Source organism: Schistocerca nitens, chromosome 9 (assembly GCF_023898315.1).
Source record: "Schistocerca nitens isolate TAMUIC-IGC-003100 chromosome 9, iqSchNite1.1, whole genome shotgun sequence".
Lineage (NCBI taxonomy): Eukaryota > Metazoa > Arthropoda > Insecta > Orthoptera > Acrididae > Schistocerca > Schistocerca nitens.
The window spans coordinates 61,325,769-61,341,437 of record NC_064622.1 but is presented as its reverse complement, the minus strand read 5'-3'; the positions used below and the strand labels follow the sequence as shown (position 1 = coordinate 61,341,437).

The 15,669-nt window shown below is 36.5% G+C and overlaps 1 protein-coding gene across 1 annotated transcript in view; it reads left to right on the top strand.

Moving 5' to 3' along the window:
- Positions 1–10,310, top strand: part of LOC126204000 (phenoloxidase 2-like) — a 274,659-nt gene extending 264,349 nt beyond the window's left edge. Inside the window, exon 13 of the mRNA XM_049938431.1 lies at positions 9,404–10,310. Coding sequence (XP_049794388.1) covers positions 9,404–9,661 — 258 coding nt within the window. The 3' untranslated portion in view covers positions 9,662–10,310. The remainder of the gene's footprint in view (positions 1–9,403) is intronic.
- Positions 10,311–15,669: the final 5,359 nt, after the last annotated feature.

Here is a 15,669-nt window from a genome sequence, read left to right as displayed (position 1 = left end):
GTTATTATTATTATTTGCAAAGAAAAAAAAAGGCCCATTGACCCTCTTTTGAATCTACAGGTTGAAAATCCGCTTCAACTGTAAATTTCTTTTATTATCGCGACTGGTTTCAGGCTCTCATAAGCCCATCCTCAGGTGTCGCAACTGTGCTGTGGTGCCCGAGTGCCACAGTGGACATGTACTAGGCACAGTGTGCTACCTATGAATGTCTGTACACAAAATAACAGCATTTTCATAAGATTTTTTGACGGTTTCATGTAGAATATCCATACACAGGATTATACAATCACCAGACAAAATTCTTTTATCAAAATGTATTGTTTTAACATTTACATGGTACCAGATCATGGAGTATTGGCTGGATACTGCTGCAAGAGAAGTGTGATGACTCATGTTTTAATGTATGGAAAGATAAAGATATGGTAATGCTGGAGAGGGTTAGCCTAAGTCCACTGTCATCAAAAAGAGAAAGGAAGGATAGACGCAGTGGTAGGGCAATAGAGTAATTAATTGAAAGGGGAAGGCTTTAAAAAATAACTGAGTAACATGTAACGACAACTGCCCACCAAAATAATTTATCACTCATATTGGCAGAAACAGATGGTTGTGGTTGTCCCCTGACAGTAGTATAAGAACTTTATCACTGAAACTTTTTCCTGCACCCTCATAAAATTTATTTAAATTTTTTCATAATGCAAAATAATTATAAGTAACATACAAGCAAACAGAATCAATACTGAGCATGACAATAATAATACCAAAGTAATACAGTTCTTCCTTTTAAAAAATTGAAGATATTTTCGTATAAAGTAAGCAATATCCATTGTGTTGGTAGAAGTGATAATTCTGATCATTTATGCATACTGACTCTTTATTAGTCAAAGTAAACCCATAATTTTGTTCCATATTTGAATAAAGTTCTCAAAAATCAGTATGCATGATGATAACTGAAATAATTTTTGTGAACCAACCTCTATCATAGAGGACTTTAAAAATAATTAGAAGTTTTCAGAAAATTAACAAAATACGTCGCCAACATGACTCTTGACATTTGCCTCTTTTGACAAGGACTGTAAGTAATGCTGATACACAGGGTGTCCCATTTTAATCTATATCGGCTGATACTTCTGGAGCGGCACAATTCTGCATAAAAAGTCTCTGTAAACCCCGTCACCTAAGATGGTGCTTCCGCGCATAGAGACATAGAGGTGTAGCGGAAAGGAAGCGGGGGGGGGGGGGGGGGGGGATGAGAACTGCTCATGTGCAGCAGCAGAGAGCAGGTAAACAAAGCCCATGTTGCCGAACTGCGCTGCTGTGGAAAACAGTCAGGCTCGTATGCCTACAGTACATTGTATTATACGTTAAAATCTATGAGGGGAATAATAAATATTAAAGCCAATTTCAATCAATCGTCATGAGAGAAATATTAATTCACGTCTCGATGACATTGCGTCCACTGCTCCAGGTAACACAGCTTTGTGAAGACGTGAAGTACAATTTCTCTCAAAATGAAAATTGTCTAATAATAAGTACTCTCCACCACACACCATTAGGTGGCTTGCAGAGTATGATGTAGACATAAGGTCATTGAAACTACTTGCAATAATTATCATTTATTGTCATTTGAACTGCACTGTAAGTAAAAATTTAATACACAACAAAATTAACTTCAAGCACAAACTGAAATCATTATATTTGCTTGACAACTGCTTCTACTCAATAGAATTTTAAAAAATGTGTAAGGTGTGTGTGTGTGGATGTGTTTGACTACAGTTATGTGCAATCACTGCTTGTAAAAAAGAATTAGTGGTAGAAAAAACTAATGTGAAAGACTATCACAAAAATGTTCAGTAAGTTGTCATATTTTTCACTGTTAACAGGCATTATGAGTGTAAACTAACATGTTTGACATTACAGTAACAAACCGCATTTATAATCCACTGAACAAGCAAACAATTAACCATCATCTGCGAATAACTCCAGGGAATGCTGACCGATAACGTTGACCGATAACATCAAAAATCACCGATATCTCGACAGCTAACAATTACTGTCATTTTAGGGCCTTATCCAGTTCGTGCCTTGAAAATGACAGAGGTTTACATGTAAAAATGTAGCATACAACATGGTAGGAGAAACTTAACTTCTCCTTGGGCAACATGTTGAACATAACAGCCAGCATAATTAATAAGATACGAAGTTCTAATCAAAAAGCACAGGAAGTTGTTATTATTATGTATGCAGCTGATATCTTTTTAAACCATGAGTCTTTAAAATTAAGAAATTTATTACTTTGTTCCAAAGTCTGCATCATAATACCATTGTCACGATTGTCACTTCTATTTAAGTCTGTTTGCGAACAATCTGATTGGAAATTTATGATGATAGGTTCAAGGCTTATGTGTATCATCACTTCCCTGTCAAGTTCTTCTTTCTGAAGCTTTTCAGCATGCCACACAGACTGTGCCCACACTGCAGGTGGAATGTTGTCTATTGCCTCATGCACAAGCGATATTATCTTGAATGTTTTGTTTTTTTCTCCCACACAGCCTTAAAACCATTTGCCCAAATTAATTGCATGGGGCTACACTGATAGTGACATGTGGGTAAATGCAAAACTGTGTGACCCCATTCATGTGCAAGGAAGTCAAGTTTGTATGTTCTGTCACATGACTTGTATAAATTAACGAGCAGCAGGAGATTGGCATGAGTCTGGATTATACTGTGATTAACATTTTTATTTTTAAGCTGGGGAAAAATATTTGCTTTCCTGGTGTTTGCACTTGGTGTTTTCTCTATAACAGTTGAATTATAACTGGCAATGGCCGATTTCAAAGCAAGGTATGACAAGGATTGTGAATCATGTCATGAAACTGACAGCGTTCATTTCCAAATAGTAGTCACTGCTGTTTTTCTTACACATAAATACAAATTTATTCTCAGAAACAAAAGCAGAAGAAGAGTCGACATACAGAATACTTATCCGAGGACCTATTCCTATGAGAGATTTAAAATTGCTAGTTCCATCACTCATTTTCCAGCATATCTTCCTGGAATGATTCTAACTGGCCCATGTTTCGTCAAGGTAATACACTGTTGAACTACCTCTTTCTGACATATAATGAATCTTTATATGGGATATAGTTCATGCTGCACCTATGCCACTTCTTTGAACTAAAAACTCTCTTCTTAACGTATATGGTACCAATGTATTTTAAAATCCTTTATATTGACGAAGCACTTACCATTGAAGTCTGCATAACTGTAACACATTTTTGTGATGTCAGGAATTCATCATTCACATGGAGCACTTTAAAACATTGTTGTTAAAATGATGTTACAGGTTCCTTGCGATTTCTGTTTTCCAGGTGATACAAAACCAACTTTTTCTATGGTTCCTAAAGCTCTGACACTTTCATTTACAGTTCTCTTTACAGTTCTGTTGCCAACATGACATGGTTTTGGAGTCCGTTCTTGTGCTTTCAAATGTCAGCAGTAGGAAAGCTGCTTTCAAATTCATATACGAAAAAGTTATAAATGCAGTAAATAATCCCCTTCGCCTTTTTTTTTTAATCGTGCTTAAATATTTACAGTTATTCACAGCTATACTACTGCAGGAAAGGAAAAACTAAACGTTGAATGAATAATTCATTTGTCGCAAAGTACGGGATTAGTGCAGCATATAGGAGTGAGATTCTCGCTCTCTAACTGTAACTCTCTGCTAGCCACTCAGAAAGAGAATGAATATTATTGGCTGTCAGTGGCTAGTGGAGGCGGATGTGCAGAATGGATGAAAATTGGACCGCCTTCTTACAACTTTAGAAGTAAAAAAAAGTCCAGAGGGGTGAGGTCTGGAGAATACAGAGGATGAGGGATCAAAGTGATTTTGTTTTTTGTGCAAATGTCATGCACCAATGAGAGTGAATGTGCAGGTGGGTTATTGTGACACAAGAGCTATGAATAGTCTCGACACATTTCAGGCCATTTCCTCCTCACATTTTCTCACAGGCATCACAACACATCGCGTTATTACCATCCATTAACAGTTTGTTCCAGTGGAATGAATTCATAATGAACTAATCCTTCAAAGACATAGAAAACTATCAGTGTGGGTTTGACATTTGACCTGACCAGAGGAGATTTGTTTGGTCTTGGAGAACCTTCCCCAACCCATTGTGCAGATTGAATGTTGGTCTCAACATCGTAACCATAGATCCACATCTCATCACCAGTTATGATTCTCTGAAGGAACATCACATTCTCATTTGTACAGTCCAAAAGATTTTCACAGAGGTCTTTCTGGTCTTGACTAATGAGCCATGGGACAAACTTGGCAGAAACTCATAATTTTTCTCATGAGAATGCAATGTTTGACTGGCAAAGGCTGTGGTCCTATTTTCACTTCTATTCTCTGTTTTGATGAGTTGAAAAATTTCTGCCCACAGTAACTAGCATCAGTACTCATACAGAATGGCAAATAAAAGTCTGGGTGATACAGAATTTTACTATTAACCCATTCCTCTTTTAATTTTTGAAACGCTTCCATTATTCATGTGCCCAGCTCCAATCTACATCTTTCTTTAATAAATTCTGTAAACATGGGTTATTAAATGATTGATCACCCACAAACTTATGGTAGAAGCCAAACAAGGTCAACATGGCTTTCAATTCTTTTTCTTTTTTCCTAGGAGGTGGAAAATCTTCTACAGCCTTTAATTTCTTGTGGCCTGGATAAATCCCCTTTTCATTTATCATATGTCCCAAAAATGCAATCTCCTTTTTAACCAACTCTGATTTGGTAACATTTAATTTCATGCCTCCTTTTTGAATATCCTGTGAAACTTCACCAATAAGCTACAATGTTAAAACCAGCTTGAATTTGCAATAGTATGTCATCTACGTAAACATTTATTCTATTTAGTAATTCATTACCTGGCACCTGATCCATGACCCTGATGAATACACACACACATACATTCAATCCAAAAGGCATCACACAATAATGATAACACCTACCTTCAAGTAGGAAAGCAGCACAAGATTTGGTTTCCATAGCCAGACTAAAATTCTGGTACCCAAAGGTGACATCAAAAGAAGTTAAAAATTTAGCATTACGGAATTTTTGTAGAATTTCATATACATTAGTAGTCCTATCAAAAGTATGTAAACATTTTCCAGAATTTTATAGTTGTTTGGTTACTATATGAGCTGAAAGTCTGAGCTGGTTGAAATCTTTAATTAATTATATCTCCTGAATTAATTAGGTTTGAGGGAAAACATACATGTCTTTGAAATGAGCAAAAATTGGTATACAGTTTAGAGATAATCTACTTTTCTGAATCTATATATTAACTCTCTAGATTTTTGTGGATGCCTTCTAGATCAAGTTTTGAAGTATAAAAGACAAAGTAGGATGGTAGGAGCCAAACCTGCTTTGTCTCAAGATCAGTTTACAGTAAGTATTACTTATTATGCAGATTTACAATGAGCACTGTTACTTGCAATGTATTTAATGGGGAAATTCTAACCTTGAATCTAGATAATTGAATAATTTTAAATGAGAAGGTTTCTTACATCCAGCACTATTGCACTGATAACTATTAGTACACTGCAGTCAATAAATGGTTTATAACTTGATACTAATTTCATACAACACCCCATACGATAAGTCTCCCCTAACTCACAGTTCTGGGTGACTTTTCCAAAATCTACCGCTTTTCCTAGACCTCTCCAGTCCTTTTCCTTCACCCCTCTCCCTTCCCCTTCAACCCTTTTGCCTGAAGAAGGAGCCACTGGCTCCAAAAGCTTGCCAACTACAACTGTCTTTTATGTGTTTGTTCTGTTACCACTTGGTGAGTAGATGTTTTATCTAGCCAATTAAATAATACAATATTTTATGTACTACACTGGTTGCTTCATATTAAAGGTGTATCCAAGATTAATTAGAAGTATGTGCAGTAAGTGTGTAAATCTTGGTAGCTCATCGCTGATAATAATAACATTTTTGAAGCTGTAGTGTGCAATTCAATTTTGGGAGATATTGCAATAGTCTATTTGTGGAATCAAGCCAACTAATACAGTCGAAGCACATATGGTTGGTATCCTCTTCTTCAACATGTGTACAAAGTAGAAATGATGTAAGACCAATACAGTCTTGAAGCCTCTTGAAGCAGCTGTGATGTACAAATTGTCTCATTACAGTAATTTTTGAAAATATAACTGAATAGATAACAAATCTACTGGGGCCGATGACCGTTGCAGTCTGGTCCCTTTAATCCCACAAACCAACCAACCGACCAATAAATCTACTCACCAAGTGGCAGCAGAAGAAAACACACACAAAAATGTTAAGGAAATGTGCAAGCTTTCAGGACTGTCAGTTCCTTCCCCCAGCATGGGCATTGAAGGGGAAAGAAGAGGGATGAAGGATAAGGACTAGTGAGGTTTAGAAAATTGGGAGAGTAATAGAAAAGTCAGCCAGAACCCCATTCACTGCTGATAGACACATTATTGCAAGATTTGCTAAAACTGAACTGCATCCTACAAATTAATAACGTTCTGATTAATGATGAAGAACAGCAGGTTTTAAATACTTTTAAACATATTTATAGTCATCTCAGATTCAGCTTTAATATGAAGCTAGTTGTGAAGTTTATATTGTGTGAAATCAGTAACAAGTTGTAAACTGAAACTGCCTAGCAGATTAAAACTGTGTGCATAGCTTCAAACCTTTCATGCCTTTCATGGACAATTCTCTTGTTGCCTTTTGTGGACAATTCTCTTGACAACAAACCATTATGGTCATCACTCTAGACCCATCCTTGCAACTTTCTACCTCTCTCCTACTTTCCATATGCCAAAGAAACTCACCTTCTTAAATTTGATGGACTAGCACTCCTGAAGGAAAGAAAATTGCAGACTAATGGCTTACTTACCACCTAGGGATTGTTTCTAGAGTGAACTTTTACTCTGCAGCTGTATGTACACTGTTTTGAGATTTCTGTCAGATTAAAACAGGGCGTGTCCAGGAATCCAACATGTAACCATGCCATTTGTGGATGATTCTCTTATTTGTTGAGGAGGGTGACTCACAACCTGCCCTCTTTATTTATTTGTCCATATAAATCTCTTTTTCAGTACATATATTGTGCACAGGATATTGGACAGAAAACCTTTTTATCTATTGGTTTTTCGAACATCAAACATACGTTATTTAAATTTTTATAACAAATGGGATTTATACAATTAATGATTAAAATTTTTTAAATACTGTATATTTTTAACTTATTTCTACAAGTAAAGATACAAATTACATTTTTGTTGCATGAGATACTGTGAGATTGAATAGTAGCAGTTTTCAGAAGGTAGGCTGTCACAGACTTCTCAGTGTTACAATGATTAACATGTATGTCACTGTCTGAACTTCATTATTGAATGTACTCCAGCAAAGTATACAGCCCTAATGATTTCACAACACTAGTAGTGTTGCAGAGAATTCTTACTACATAGCTCATTTTTGTTAGTTTTGAATTGAGGTACGTGATATGAGTGCCCCATTTAAGATTTTCCTGGATATGAAACCCAAGAAATTTAGTTTCATTGACAGCACTAATGATTTGGTTATCTATACATATTATGGGTTGTGCCACATTTTTATTTTGATCTGTGTGGAAATTCATGAGTACCGTTTTTTGGGGATTAACTATTAGCCTGTCTCTGGTAAACTATTCAGACACTTCTAATTTAATATCTTTTGCAGATGCAGTGAGATTTTCTTCTTTATGTTCTTCAATCAATAGACTAGTGTCATCTGCAAACAGTACAGGTTCAGAATCCCTAACGTGTGATGGGAAATCATTAATGTATACCAAAAAAAGAATGGGACCTAAAATAGAGCCCTGTGGAACACCATGACTTACTCCAGATGGTTCTGAAAGGTGTACCTGGAGTTCATTTCCTTCCATGTACTTATTTTCAATAACCTGAGAACAATATTCCAAATATGATGTAATCCACTGATTTGGCACACCTCTTACACCTTACTGTTCAAGCTTCCTAAGGAGCACAGAAGACTCAATCACATCAAAAGCTTTTGTTAGGTCCAGGAATAAACCTGAGATATTTCTTCACTTCCACTAGTACTGTCCAGCCCAGCTGCAGTACCAGTACAACATAATCAGCTAGGACAGTGTTGCCAGTTAAGTGTGTTTTCTGTATTAATTAGCTCTGAACATTGAAGTCTTATCAATGTTCTCAGTCTTGTCATTTTTTTGTTTTCCATCATTCCTTAGTTGCTTCAAAATTCATGGAGGTGTGATCTGTCTATGCAGCCAAATGAAAGGCAGTTTGTTATTGTAACCACTACATAATACATTTATTGTATGTATAAAAAGAAACAAGTACTGTAGACCACTGAAGATGCTTCACAAATAAAAGAAGCAAAACACACATGGCAAAAAACAAACTGCCTTTCATTTAGTTGCATAGATAGAACACACCTCCACGGGAAGTTCTCAGTCTCTTTGTGTGTCCATTGGCCGCCCAGCATCTCTATTATATTGTGAATAAAACTATTGCCATTATTTTTATTTGAACCCTAAAAAGACTTTGGAAGTTTTGCTCTTTGGATGACTTCATGAATAAGTTTTACTGCAACAGAGTACACATGGTTCTGTTAGTCCATTTGTCAAATACTGTGGGGCAGAATCCTGTACACAACTTTATTCTAAAATTGGTAACTATATCACAAGTAGCAACATTTATAGAACCAGCCAGTAGTCTCTAGACAATACTTAATTGGGTGAATAAATGAGAGTGGCTCATACAACCACATCTGGTTATCTAGAATGAAGATAAAGATGGAGCTTGACCAGGCATTCCGAACTGCCAGATGCTTCTCATCTGGAAAAATTGCAAGTTCTTGTCTTGGGATTATGTCTATGAGTCCTATCACAGTATCTCCACAATTTAGTAATTGTAAAAGCACTGTTACTGCCCATAGTTTTTGCCAGATGTCAGATTTGTGCAAAATATGCTGTTGAAGCTTTCCTGGTTAACTTGCGATTTAAACTGTTCTTTTAACAGTTTCCAGAACATAGTATTAAGTCTCATGCTAAAAATTCCTGCCAAATTAATTATTCAACTTCACAGAACATACCAGAAGAATCAGAATTACTTTTGTGCTTAATATCACTGATGTTTGCAATAGGGGAACGTGTGAAGTTACCTGAATTGTATTTCAGTTACCAGTAATATGCATACTTTTGGTCTGCGGGGGGATCTTACTATTTTTCAACTAACCATATTTTTGTTTACTTGTTTACAGTTCAATAGATGGGAGAAACTAAACTAAGTTTTAATTGCACTTAAGATGCAACCTTATCTCTGTAAAAATTGTCAACAGGTGGAACAAGTTGATACAGACACTGCAGATACTAGCTGCCTTCCAGCTCATAGCTACTGTGGTCTGCACAATCGCTTGTACCCAGATCAGCGCAACATGGGATATCCATTTGACCGAATGCCACGTGATGGTGTATCCACTTTACGTGAGTTCATGACACCTAATATGGCCATGATAGATGTGAGGATACGGCATATTGATGTTGTTGTTGGTCCCCAACCTGGAAATCAACCGGGAATACCTTCAAATCTTGGATGATCAAACATGTCACTAATTCCATACTACTGCATTTATCATGCAGACATACTTAGCATTACTGTAGACAAAAATCTACTCATCAAGCAGCAGCAGGCAAACACACACATAAAAGAAGGTTATACTTATGCAAACTTTCGGAACCAGTGGGTCTTTCTTCTGGTAGAAGGGTTGAAGTCGGAAGGAAAAGAAGTGAAGCAAACGGACTGGAGAGATTTAAGAAAAGGGATAGATTTTGGAAAAGTCACCTAGAACCACAGGACAGGGGAGACTTACCAGACAGGATGAGAGGGAAGTCCTTTCCTTCATCCCTTTTCCTTCCACTTCAACCATTCTGCTGGAAGAAGGAGCCACTGGCTCTGGAAGCTTGCATAAATATGACCTACTTTTATGTGTGTGTTTTCCTGCCGCCAGTTGGTGGGAAGATTATCTATCCATTTACACATCAATAACTGATCATTTTCATTGTTATATTGGTGCTATTGCAGGTTTTATAGCATAAGTACTACAGTGTTATGAACTGTCACTGAATATTATACAATTATTACATCTCACTCTTGAATCTGTATATTTTCATCTATAATTTATGTCTAACTGAACTCGAATTGAGAGATGTATTTCTGACACCTCAATGCATATTTTCTAGTCTGTGTTTGTTGACCCATAAGGAAATCTATAAAGGAAATATTATTTAAGTTTTAATTTTTAATATTTACTCTTTTTAATTTTTTCTTGTTTAAATGTGTGTTAATGTCATGATACATTGGACTGTATGAAAGTGTCATACCAAAGAAACCAACAAAATTGTCATCTCCACCCAGATGTTATAAATAAATACATTTATTTTAAAAAAATCCCGTCTTTTATTGGGGGGAGAGCAGGGGTTCTTGCAATAAAATTTCCTGTGCTAAATAGCTACTGCAATCATTATTTGACTTTTCCTGTGATATTATTTATAACAAATATAGGAAATTTATGTTTTGCATAATCTAGTCATACACTCTAGATGCTCACATAAAGTTCACTTTAGGAGTCTTGAATCTCAGCCAGAGGCGCCGACTTGAAAATATTTTTGGGGGGGGGGCAAGAATCATTTTATTGGGTACTACATATAACAGATAACTTTGCGTTTCCATCTACATGTTCGACACTCCAAACCAGTCCTATTTGCAGATGACACCAGTGTATTGATTGAAGGTGGAAATAGAAAGGCTCTTAGGCTGTATGCTGAAGTCACAAATGAAAAGATTTCAGAGTGGTTTGTGAGGAATAAGCTACTCATTAACTCTTTAAAAAAAATCACCACTATACAATTCCACACACAGCAAAATTAAAAATTCATTAAAACTAAATATTTGTTTGGAAAACCAAAAAATTAAGTGTCACTGAAACAAAATTGCTTTGTTTACTTACAAGACAATCTGAAATGGAATTCCCACATCACATTCTTAAATTCTAAGCTATCTAAATGACCTATGCAATGAGAATTATATAGAACAACACAAGTGCTGAAGGAGAGAGGTGTATTATGCATGCATACTTTCCCTTTTGAGTTATGACATCATATTCCTGGGAAATTCTCCTCACAGCATAACAACTTTCAAGAAACAAAAAAAGACTGTGAGGATAATGAAAAATGCAAACAGCTGCAAATCATGCAAACTACGATTGGCTGGCGACTAGCCCCTACCCCTCGACTCACTGAAACGTCAATCACAATGTCATTTCAGTCGGAATGTAGGTCAGTACTGGTGCAAAACAAATACATAAATAAAGTTGAAGAAACATACCTTAATTTTTGATGGCAAATGTACTCCTCCTCAGATCATTCCTGCATATGAATTCATCACATATGGCATAAGGTAGAGTTTCATCGATTCATCTCTATGGGCGTTGAGAAGGGCGATGGCATTAAGACAATCCTGCCTGATTGTAGAATGAAGATAAATTTTCACCCTCCACAGACAAGAAAATGATCGCTCAGTGGTGCAGGACGTTACTGGAATCATAAGCACTACACGTATGAATTTCACTAGTTCAGGCAGTAGGTCAAACAGGTGGTTTTCCTATTTTAGGTATTTCACTATGTCATCCAATGAACTAATATTCGCAGAATCACTACTTTGGATAATCTCATGAAACATGCTTCAGTGGAGAAGTAAGTGTTCTTTGTCTATATCTGATTTGTAGAAAGATAAAATATTGAATGAATGTTTGTTATCACCAAGAAGAAATTGTTCAATTTGATTTACAAACATGAATGATTGAGTTTTGAACAATGATTCCAAGAAGCTGATGGATGTATCCATTGTTTCATAATACAATCTTCTATATTTGTCACATCTTCAGTGAATGTTTCTACAGATGAATTGATGGAGACATCGTATTGCTTAGGGACTTTTCCTCTACGGGGTAATTTTGGGGAATCAACATCCATATCTTGACATTTTGAAGTTACTTCACCCCAGAATGATTCAAAATTGTTTCTCATAAATTTAATAGAAGTTACAAGAGTGGAAATCATCTTATTGGCCTCCTCCAAGTGTAGGGATTTCCTCTGTAGTGCTATGTTTACGATATCAATGTGACCAAACAGTTTTATCAAACATGATGACAAGAAAAATAAATCATATGTCTGCATATTAATCAAAAAGCCATTTGCTTTGACCCCAGTGTCTGAATTGTCATTTCTTGAAACATTTAGAAAAAATTCCTTAAGTTCTATATAGTTGGATAAAACTGAAGACATTGCCTTGTATCTTATGGCCCACCTTGTAGGACAGAGTGGTTTCAAATTTGTAGAGGCATCTGCCTTCAGGTGAGCAAAAAGATCTAATCTTTTAGGTGAATCTCTCACAAAATGTATTAAGTCCTTCATAACATTCAATGCATTTTGACATTCTGGAACTGCTTTCACAGTGTCTTGTAGTGTTAGATTTAAACAGTGTGCAAGGTAGTCCACAAACATAGCTCTCTTGTCCATTTCCATAAACTTTACCTAGACCCCATTATATAATCTGGCCATGTTAGCTGAACCATCAAAGCATTGGCCCCTGCAATTAGATGTAAGGAAATCAAATCGTCTTAAAATGTCAATAATAATATCAAACAGAGCCTTAGCTGTGGTACTTTGTATTGAGTATAGCCCTAAAAAATATTCTTCTATCTCTAGTGAAGCATCAACAAATCTTATATAGATACTACATTGCTCTTTGGTGGTTATGTCTGTTGTTTTGTCTGCTGTTATTGCAAAATACTCTGCGCTCTTGATATCCTCCAATAATTTTCTAAGAAGTGTATGACTTAAAATGGCCAAAATTTCATTTTGCACATCATGGGATGTCCATTTGTAAGTTTCGCACTGTAGCCATATTAAAAGTAGCTGATTATCTTCACATTGAAGGCGTAATAAATTGTCAAAGTTACTTGTTTTATCAGTATACCCACGTATTGCAAGCCCCTGCACTGCTAAATAACAGAGGAAAGATATGATTTTTAGTAAACAAGCTCGGTTTTCTTTCATTTGTGTCAGTTTTTCTTTGGAAATCTGGCTAAATATATTGACATTTGATTTTAAGGATTTGAATTTCAGTACAGCTTCTCTGTGGCACCCTGATGCTTCATGCACTTTCGACTTTTCTACCCCTTTCTTCCAGTTCGAAAAAACCAGTTTCCATGAAAGTTTTTTCCATTTTGTGAGAAAACTGAAAACGATTTTCTTCAAACATTTGTCTGCAAATTTTGCAAAAAATAACATCTTTTACCTTATTGTAATTGATCCATGCAAATTGCTGTTTCCAAGAGGGCTGATAACAGCGTTGTTTTTTTCTGGGAACAGTGTTTTTTGTCACTGACACAGTTCCGTCATTATCTGTGTCTTTGTTGTCACACACAGCACCACTAACACTGGGTCTAGCTTCACCATCGCTAACACTTGCCACATTGTCACATTTCTTCCTAATTATAAACTTGTCCATTTTAAAATGGACAGTAAGGGACGAAAGATTAACAACTAAACCGAGTCACAGTAAGACTAACTGGCCACTGGCGATGCCCAGCTCCGGAATATTTACGTCTGCTGCCAAATAGTGTTGATTATTGTCAGGGCCAGCCCTATGGAGGGTGCGGGGGAAGGTGGGGGGCGAACCGTGCCATCGCCCAGGGTGGCAGATTTTTGGGGGCGGCAAATCCATCTTGCGTAAATGAAGGAATGTGATAATAAATTGGAAATACAAATTATTCATAAAATCAATGGTCTTATTGTAAATTATCTATGGTACAGAAACAGTGTGCTCTGATTTTCAAAAGAAACGTTTCCTCCAACAAAAATGGCTTTAAATGTATTGCACTGTAAACGTATCACTGACTGCTGCTTTGATCTTAAAGACATATTCACAACAAAGAGACAAATGAGTGTGATATGTGAAAATAAGGCGTCATGTATGAAATATATTGTGGGAAAAAGGGGGAGTGGGGGGGGGGGTGCGCTTGACATGTTCGTGCGGGGCGGCAAAATCCCTGGAGCCAGTGCTGATTTGTGTGGTGTTGTACCTAGTGATTGTCAATAGAGTTTACAAAAATGAATGAAGAGTCTTTAACGTTACCTAGTCCTAGCGATCGCCATCAAATTTGGTGTTACTATTGCTCATTAGTTTCTTTTACAAGCTGCCAGCAGGCTGCTGTGTGAGGAAGTGGAGCTCGTCCTAGCAGCCAAAGCGCTACGAGCTCATGGTGAGCTTTCGTTCCCGCATACCTCCATACAGTAAAAGTGTGGGAATAGTACAGATGCAGGGGACAAACCCTGTTACGACAGTTCGTCATGTGCAGAGGTTGGAGGAGTAGCAGAAAGGAATACACAATAGCTTGTAAAATCGGTATTTTTTCCCTACATAATCATTACATACTATTATGCAAAAATGTATGTGCAAGTTTTAACCCTAATTTTAACTATTGGGGGGGGGGGGGGGCACAAAGTACCTTGCCCCCCCTAAGTTGGCGCCACTGATCTCAGCCTGACATTCTGTGCTGATGATAAGATCACAAAGGCAGAAAATTTAGTTTTGTCCCTCTTTTCTTTCCATTATCTGTGTGAAGAATAGGAAGTGGGTAGATATGTTGGTATTAGTTACCTGGTACAACACAATGAGCAGTATCTGTAGTTAAAACTTAGTTGAAACACCTGAACAAAATCCAAGAGTGTTCACTAACAGACATGTCACAGCAGGTGACTACATGTACTCACAGTTGTAGGATCATCACAGAATGTCTACGTGCAGTATCATCTCATGTCTAAGCATACATTCATATCGTCTTGAAGTATATCAGGATTTCCTTCACACACACTCAGGGTATAGGGATTAATGCCTCCTCTTAACTACTACATATATACCACCTGAGTGATTCCTTTATGGGTTCTTCAGAAAGATAAGCACATGAGTCATATACCACCAAATTGAATGTGATCTGTTTGTTGTTTTGAATATGGCAAATGACTGTATAATCCAGTTGAATTGAATCAGTGACATGTTCCAAGTAAACTTATGTCTTAAAAGTGTACATGTGAATGTGTACACTACATGGGAAATCCTAGATTTCTGCTATCTGATTTTAACATACCGTATCATGTTGACTATTAGAATAGTTCCAGTAACAGATTTCAACAATTTGCTGTACTTTACCAAAGTTTCAGAATTTTAATTGTGTTCCAAACATGTGCCATGTACCTATATATGCATTATAGTCAAGCATCATTAAGTACAAGTTCCTTGCCTTACACATCCGATTACCTTCTATGTGAAGCATAGGTAAATTTAATTTCATTTAAATATGAGCACCATTGATTCAAACAGAAAATGAATTCCTATAATATGCAATGAATCAAGATTTTTGCAAAATATAATTACCCTGTTGCAAGTATCTTACAACTGAATATAAAAACTTGAGGATTATATGGATCATAAGAATGTGTAATAAATTTAAGACAATATCTCAAAGATAGAATCATTTTCTTA